This window comes from Pinus tabuliformis, chromosome 5_1, assembly GCF_031772625.1.
Source record: "Pinus tabuliformis cultivar Carrire ecotype Pingquan chromosome 5_1, CPIR1, whole genome shotgun sequence".
Classification (NCBI taxonomy): Eukaryota; Viridiplantae; Streptophyta; class Pinopsida; order Pinales; family Pinaceae; genus Pinus; species Pinus tabuliformis.
In genome coordinates, this window is record NC_142305.1 from 706,774,840 (window position 1) to 706,783,949 (window position 9,110).

The following is a 9,110-nucleotide window of genomic DNA, read 5'->3' on the forward strand; positions in this document are numbered from 1 at the left end:
ATTTCCACTCGAGAATCGAAAACGGTTGTAGTAGACCATCTTGATTCTTACACTCTTCTTTTACCTACTGACAAGCCAAACATCTAGCAACAAAATCACCCACCTCTTTCTTCAAATTTTGCCAATGATAGACTTATTAGTTATTGTCAAATTCTTTTGATACCCTAGGTGACCTAAATATGGCTTGACATGAAACTCCCTCAAGATTAGCTTCTTGAGATCGATGTTATTCGACACATAAGTCTTGCTCCTGAATCTGACCAAGCCATCTGTTGTGAGATGATGCTCCTCATCTCTCTCTCCTTCACCCTACTATTGTAACATGTACCTAACTTCTGATACATGTCATATGCTTCCATTCCTATAAGATCTGCTCTTGTAGGTCTGTACCATAAGAACTCACTATTGCAATGTGATTCACTTTCACTCTTGTCAGTAAGAGAATCTACAACCCTATTCTCCTTACCCTTGATGTACCTGATCTCAAATTAAAAATCACTAAGGGTATCCAACCATATGGATTTCCTGGAAATCAAATTCAGTTGGTCAAATAAGTACCTCAATCCGCTATGATCATTCATAAAAAAAAAAAAAAAACTCCTACTAAGAAGATAATGTCTCCACATCTCAAAGCATGAATGATAGCTACCAACTCAAGATCATGACTCACATAGTTCTGTTGATGCTCATTGAACTTCCTTGACTCATAACATAGCACCTATCATTCCTGCATTAAGTCCACCAAGTCCTCTCTCGCAAGTGTCTATACATACCACAAACTCTTTATCTTGATTTGCAATCTTTAAGACTGGAGCACTTGTAAGTAAATGCTTCAATTGCTCAAAACTAGTTGCACACTCGTTTGTCCCTTTAAATGTATTTCCTTTCCTCTACAATGATGTAATAGGATAGACAATCCATGAGAAGTTTCCGATGAACCTCATGTAATAACTTGTTAATCCCACGAATGATCTGACCTCAACCACATTCCTAAGAGTTGACCACTCCATTATAGTTCTAATCTTTTTTAGATCCACCACTATACCTTCCTTGGGAACAACATACCCCAAGTAATGAACTTCAATCTAAAAGAAACTACACTTGCTAAGCTTGGCATACAACTAATTCTCTCTGAAAATCTCAACACTACTACCAGGTGCTCTGCATACTCTTCCTCATTCTTACAATATATCATCAATGAACACTATTACAAACTTGTCCAAAGAGAAGAAATAGTTGTTAGTTCCAGAAAAGCTAGTTGAAATGAGGCTTAGCTAAACTAATTAGTATCAATAACTACAACACATTGTTCATCAAACACACGAAAATACCCAAAGCATTAGTAAGACCAAAAGGAACCCCCACAAACTCATAATGCCCATACTTGGTACAAAATGTGGTCTTGTAGATATCATCTTCTTTGATGTGCACCTTATGATATCTTGATCTCAAGTCAGTGTTTGGGAAAACTAATGCCCCCTTCAAGTGATCGAACAAGTTATCGACTTGGGAAATGGATACCTTTTTTTGATAGTCATCTTGTTAATTTAATGCATAGCCTAAGAGAACCATCCTTCTTCATTACAAACAATATAGGTGAACCCCAAGGTGACATACTTGGCCTTATGTATCAGTTATCAAGAATTTCTTTTAGGTTCAAATTCAGTTCCACCAACTCTAGAGTGTTCATCATGTAAGGTGTCTTTGATTTTGGTGCTACTCTTGGTACCAACTCAATAGAGAATTTTACTTCCTTATGAGGCAATAACTATGAAATCTCCACCGGAAACACATCCTGAAACTACTACAAAATAGGATATCTCTTCAAGACTTCATCATCCTCCACATTCTTCCACTTGTCATTGAAAACATGCAATGTAAATAATACACACCCTTTCTTGTAACTGTGCTTAGCCTGCATAGCTATAACCATCCTAACTAATGTAGGCTTCTTATTCCCCTACGAATTTCTCTTCTCCTCATCATCATCTAAGCACTCAATAGCCTTCTCATAACATTCTACCTTGGTTTTGTGAGTAAACAACCAATCCATACCCAAAAGCATATCATAGGAATCCAATGGAAGCACATTCAGATGTGTTGATGTAGACATACCGTTCAACTCAAATGCACAAGCTCTCACCCAATGATGAACTCTTTTCTTGGTCTTTGTAGCCAACTGCACCAACCAAGGTTTTTCATGCACTTCTTTATTTAAGCTACACTTATCCACCAGGTTGGGACTAAGATAACTAACTTATCCTTTAATTTTTCGATCTATTCAAAATTCATTGAAATTTTATCAAAGGGGACTGATTTTACAAAAACACATTCCTAGGATAGAGATATTGTCATAGAAAAGGAGAGAAGTATCAAGCAAGAAAGCAAGGAAGGAAGTATTCTACTGATTGAAAATTCTTTGATGTTAAACTAAAGTAGTCGAGAAATTCTTTTTGAATCTTCAAAACCACTAGTTTTGGATAGAAATAGACACCCAAATAGAGAATTGGCTAAATAACTCAACTCAGGTCCATATTCAAAACTTGCAACAACAATGTGCAGTGACAATTCACCAATACAAAAATATATGTTATAAATTTGTCATTCTGTTCTGAGAAGAGAATTTATTGTATGCAATTAAATTTTCAGTTTTGTTATAATTATATTCAAAATGAAGAGAAGGTTAAAATTTCAATTACCCCTTTGTCCCTAGACCGATGGCTACTGCAAACCCAAATACTAGGCCGAGACTGATCCGAAATTATTTGGTAGATTCTGTTATTAGAAAAATTGAAAGTTGTTTTTAATTGTGCTAGTATGCGATAACATGGGTAATTTAAAGTGATCATTCTGAATGAGTATAGGAAAATGTAATGTTATAGAAATAATTTGCTTCCAAAATACATTGAAAATAACTTCTATTTTCTGTTTTAACTTGGTGTTTCTATAATTCCGTTCTGATTTTACAGGCATGCTATTCTGATTCTACACACATTCCGTTATAAATTTAAAACAGTCATTGAACCATGAAAAAATTAACCAAGCTTTTTGGTAAATGGAAATACATACCAGACTCTCTGCTTTCATTTTTTCTATGTTATTCCTTTCTCTCCTCTCCAAGTTATTCCTTCCTCTCCTTTTTGATAAATCACTCACCAACAAATCCTCAGCACACATAAGATTGAGATCACAGAACGTTTTTCACTCCAACTTAACTTTCGTAGTTTCAGGCAAATTGGATGATTACTTATTCAATGGAGCATGCATCCGACCATCTTTTCTACAATGAAAAAGAAACACCAAAACACATAGCTCTTTTAAAGATGAAGTACTAATATCTTATCATAATATTTTTCTCTTATAATTTAAAATATTTACATTTTTAAATACTTTTAAAACATATTTTTTAATATTTACTAATACCTAAGCATTCATAAATTTACATTCATACTAATATAATGGTTATATAAATAAATAAAAAAGGTGTATAAATTTACATTTTTAAATACTTTTAAAACATATTTTTAATATTTACTAATACCTAAGCATTCATAAATTTACATTCATACTAATATAATGGTTATATAAATAAATAAAAAAGGTGTATAAATTTACATTTTTAAATACTTTTAAAACATATTTTTAATATTTACTAATACCTGAGCATTCATAAATTTACATTCATACTAATATAATGGTTATAAATATATAAAAAAATTGTATAAATTTACATTTTTAAATACTTTTAAAACATATTTTTAATATTTACTAATACCTAAGCATTCATAAATTTACATTCATACTAATATAATGGTTATATAAATAAATATAAATAAATAAAAAATGTGTATAAATTTACATTTTTAAATACTTTTAGAACATATTTTTAATATTTACTAATACCTAAGCATTCATAAATTTACATTCATATTAATATAATGGATATATAAATAAATAAATGTGTATACACATTAACATGATAATGTGTTTACACATTAACATAATAACCATATAAACATAACTTATATTTTTGTTTATGGTTTTTTATTTAAAATATTTTTTTAATATAAAATAAATTTTATTTTTGAAAATTTATATAACATTTAAATAATATAAATTATATATAATTTAGATTTATAATTTAAAAAAAAAATGTTTTAAAAGGTAGTTTTAGTGATAATCAGAACAATGTGAAATCTAAGTCAAACCCTATCTCATTACATTGTTCACTAGTTGATAATCAGAACAATGTGAAATCTAAGTCAAACCCTATCTCATTACATTGTTCACTAGTCGTTCAGATTATTATAAATGCCATTACAATGCTCACTAATGTGAAATCTGAGTCAAACCCTATCTCATTACATTGCTCACTAATCATTCAGATTATTATGAATGCCATTACATTGCTCACTAATCGTGCATGTTATTATAAATATGACAATGAACCATAATCTTTTATGGAATGAGGAGGAAGCGCCAAACAACATGACTCTTTTATGTTTGGATATCATATATTGAATTAGATTAATAAGACCAGGAGTCAGTTGCACTCTTTTAAACCTAAACCTAAAGTACCAGTGTTTGGATATTATATATTGAATTAAATTAATAAGACTCAAAGTCAGCTCTAGTCATGTAATTTCGTACCAAGTGCAATTTTTAGTTCCCTTTCATAAATAATAAGCAATTTCAAATATTTATATCTTTAAATACTTTTTAAAACATATTTGAAAACCAGAGATATTAATACATAATCATAAATAATTTTATATTAATTTACATTCATATTAATATAATAGTTATGTAAATCAATAAATTTCTTTAAATGTTAACCTAATAATTATATAAATAAATGGATTTATGTCTTGAAGAAATAACAAAATTTAAATTTTTATTAAGTAATTAATAATTTATTATTATTTTAATTATTTAAAATGTAATTATTAATGTATGAATAAATTTAGTTTAGCATGGTAGAGGTTTATTAATAATTATATGTAAATAGATTACTAAATTCTTGAATATATATTATATAATTCATTTTCTAAAAAATATATATATAATAATTAAATAATATAAACTAAATTATTTATACTCTAAATTCTTAAATATATTATATATTTAATTTTCTAAAGAATATATATAATAATTACACGGTAACGCAATCCATCTGAAAACAACTCCCCTCCCCTGCCACTTGTGCGATTTTGGATCATTGATTTTAATGCTAGACGATTCAAATAAGGTAAGCCATCGGATTGGAAATAGATATCAATTAGTTACACTACAATCGGTTACAATTCGTTCCGGATCGTTTGAAAAGCTTGCAAGTTGGTTGCAGCGATTAAAAACTTTACCGTCAATGGAATATCTTGCCAATCGGAACAGATATCAGTTAGTTACACTACAATAGGTTACAATTCGTTCCGGATGGCCTTCCTCCATAGTTTGAAAAGCTTGCAGGGTTGGTTGCAGCGATATCTTGCAAATCGGAACAGATATCAGTTAGTTACTCTACAATCGGTTACAATTCATTCCAGATGGCCTTCCACCATCGTTTGAAAAGCTTGCCGGGTTGGTTGCAGCGACTAAAAACTTTGCAGTCAATCGAATATCTTGCAAATTGGGGCCGATATCCCTGGGTAGAGAAACTATTAATGATAAACTATGAATGAATCCAGCAGCAAAACCTCGGTAGCAGTCGGCAGTCCAACTCGAGACCTCTGCCTGCGCCTGGTTGAGTAGAAAAAGAGGATTGTAATTTGAGTGGTAAAGGCTGCTATCACAATCTTATATTCAGGATTTTGGTTTTTTTTTTTTAAGCAAATTTGGCAGCATCCTAGTTTGAATAACCAGAACCGTTCTGAATCGATCTCGAATCGTAGTAATAAACTGATAATTTGTCCAGAAATAGAGCAGTTGCGTCCAGAAACAGGGAATTTGTTAAATGGTGATAATGGCGATAACACAACATTTGTTAAATGGAAATCAAGTGTTGCTTCATACTTTGGAGCTCTAAACATTCCAGATAAGATAAGGAGTGACCGATTGCCTCAAGCCGTTCCAATGCGATAATATTTTTGATCAAAACTTAATTTTAAGTTTTCTGAATGAAAAATCATTATTATTTTTTTATGTTAATTGCTATTTTTCTATATGATATTTAGGTGGAAAAGAGAACTCTTGAAAGATTCGATTTTCCAGATTCAAACGGTATTTTGTATCCATGATTATTACATAAATTGCATATGTGTAAACTTGAAACCATTTATTTATGAGTTCTAATATATTGGTCAACTTTACAGCTAGTTGGTTCTTGACGGCATGATTAAGATATGCCCGTATCTTTGTGTATGATAATTATTCAACGGACAAAAAAAATTATCTTTCTTTTTCCAATTGAATAATTTAATAAAAATGATAAGAAACTTATTTCTTTTGCCACTGAAAGATTAGAAGAGATTTACTGCTATCTTTGAAGAAATATTAACTGTCATAGAAATTCTAGCTCTAACAATGAATGCCATTCCATCTATAATTATGAATGAGATTCAATCAATAGAAATTGCTATCTTTGAAGAAATATTAACTCTTACAAAAATTCCAGCACTAACAATGAATGTCATTCATATCCTTTATCTTTTGTTCCTTTGTACTTTCTAAATCACACATAAAACTCAATCTAACTGACTGACACAAAACCGAAAAAATAAAGAAAAACTACAACGAGATCTACCTTCATTCCTTTGTACTTTCTAAATCACACATAAAATATTTTTTATTGAGCCAATCTTTTCCTATCCTTTACCTTTTGTTCCTTTGTACTTTCTAAATCACACATAAAACTCAATCTAACTGACTAACAAAAAAAAAAAAAAAAGACTACAACGAAATCTACCTTCATCCTTAAATAAATATTAATTGTAACCCAAATTCCATATATAACTCTAAATGGCATTCAATAATTATAAATAATTTTTTCCAACGAAAGATTAGAAGAATATCTATATTAAAGAAATATAGGAGCAATTTGCACTGCTATCTTTGAAGAAATATTAATAATTATGAATTAGATTATAATTATGAATTAAATTTAACAGATAGAAAAATTATCTTTGAAGAAATATTAACTGTCATAGAAATTCTAGTTCTAACTTAAAGAAATATAGGAGCAATTTTTCTTAGAGATTTACTGCATCTTTGAAGAAATATTAATAATTATAAATTAGATTTAATAGATAGAAAAAATTATCTTGCAGTTGGGTAATTTCTTTTCACATTGAATAATTTAATAAAAATGACAAGGAACTTATTTCTTTTGCCACTGAAAGATTAGAAGAGATTTACTACTATTTTTGAAGAAATATTAACTATGTCATTCCATCTATAATTATGAATGAGATTCAATCAATAAAAACTGTTATCTTTGAAGAAATACTATCTCTCATAGAAATTCCAGCTCTAACAATGAATTTCATTCCACCCAGGCTTGGAATCCCAGGCTTGGAATTTGACGTCCCATAGGACGTATTTGGCGTTCCAGAACGTATTTGACTGCCAACAGAAATTTTCTCTCATCAAATCTGACGTGTGTTAGACATTGATAACCTATCAAAATGACGGCCCATTTCAAATTGAACTGTCAAAATCTATAATACTTGTCTTAACCTACAAGCGCCTCTAAATTGGCGACCAATATTTCCAACACTCTAGTGTTTAATACACCTTAAGACAGTACCCTATCAGTACTAGGCTATCCTGACAGTATCCAGCCAGCCTATGCGTATGGTTATTCCTAAAACATGGTCATCCTGCCATCATATGTTCATAACTACCGGTGAGTCACTTGACCTTCCAATGCGTCTAACCCAATTTCGTTAACTCACGGTTATGGTATCGTGATTCCAAGGTAAGTTTCCTTTGTCGTGGACGATAGAATTTAACTGAAGTTGGTGAATTCAAAATTTGAAAATTCAAATGAGGAAAAGATATTCGCGCCATTCACCCAGCATAAATCATCTAAACTTTAAAGTAGCAAACATGGTCCATCCGAAGTAGGAAGCATGATTGTGGGGTTAGTCCAACATTGTGCAGGAGTGGGTGGAAGCAGGACTAGTGATGGAACTATTTGCGTATTGCAATCCCAAACTCTCCCAGAATTCGAATTAATTGAGGAGCTTGTTGTTTCAGACTAGGTATCGAGAGAATGGTTTATCCGAAGTAGGAAGCATGATTGTGGGATTAGTCCAACATTGTGCAGGAGTCGATGGAAGCAGGACTAGTGATGGAACTATTTGCGCATCGCAATCCTAATCTCTCCCAGAATTTGAATTAATCGAGGAGCTTGTTGTTTCAGAGCAGGTATCGAGAGAATGGTTTAGTATCCAGATTGTGCGCTGCAAGTAAGTCCACGTACAAAAGGCAATTGAGATTCGTTATTGTTTTAACCGGGAACACAGACCGCACAAGCCTGCAAAGTATAACATCCCTGTGCTTTTTGATACCTCGCAGGACGTGTCATGGATAAAGTGCGATTTCAGCAGTGGGTCCTCCTCTTACAAGAAACTGGATTGCAGCTCGTGCTATAAAAACCTGGAAGGCGACGGCGTATCCTGTAGTGGAAAGAAGTGCATCTTGCAAACCCAAACCAATGGTGGGAGCGCTGTCATGGCGGAGATGAGTGAGGATACACTGTGGCTGGATTCTCAGTCCGTTGAAAAGTTCGGATTTGGATGCGGAACCGATTTCTCAAAATACCAAGGGAATTCTTCTATTGGGCTACTGGCTTTTGGCAGAGGCTCCCTTTCATATCCTTCTCAGGCCAAAAGCAAAAGCTTCTCTTACTAACTACGCAACTTCTTTGAACCCCAAAGCTAAAGCGAAATTGAGTCTCGGCTCTTACTAACTACGCAACTTCTTTGAACCCAAAAGCTAAAGCAAAACTGAGTCTCGGTCATAATGTGTCCATTCCCTCTAACTCCTAGTTCACCGCTTCGATGTCGAATTGTAAAGCTACATCGCTTTGATATTTTGTTGGACATAAGGTTATTACCGTGGGAGACACCTTCCTCAATATCTCCTCCAATGCTTTCTGGTTCACTTCATCT

The 9,110-nt window shown here is 32.1% G+C and overlaps 1 protein-coding gene across 1 annotated transcript; it reads left to right on the forward strand.

The window, feature by feature from the left end:
• The first annotated feature begins 5,670 nt into the window (after positions 1 to 5,670).
• LOC149166885 (uncharacterized) lies at positions 5,671 to 8,850 on the forward strand. The gene is made up of 5 exons (XM_089430290.1): positions 5,671 to 5,739; positions 5,839 to 6,071; positions 6,171 to 6,216; positions 8,360 to 8,364; positions 8,463 to 8,850. The coding sequence occupies exons 1-5, from the start codon at positions 5,671 to 5,673 to the stop codon at positions 8,848 to 8,850; spliced, it is 741 nt and encodes a 246-aa protein (XP_089286416.1).
• Positions 8,851 to 9,110: the final 260 nt, after the last annotated feature.

Excerpts from the sequence above, each read along its gene's own strand:
- LOC149166885 (XM_089430290.1), top strand. The coding sequence starts at position 5,671 with ATGAATGAATCCAGCAGCAAAACCTCGGTAGCAGTCGGCAGTCCAACT. Across the intron at positions 5,740-5,838 it reads GAGACCTCTGCCTGCGCCTG|CATCCTAGTTTGAATAACCA; the intron begins GTTGAGTAGAAA and ends CAAATTTGGCAG. Across the intron at positions 6,072-6,170 it reads TTGCCTCAAGCCGTTCCAAT|GTGGAAAAGAGAACTCTTGA; the intron begins GCGATAATATTT and ends TATGATATTTAG.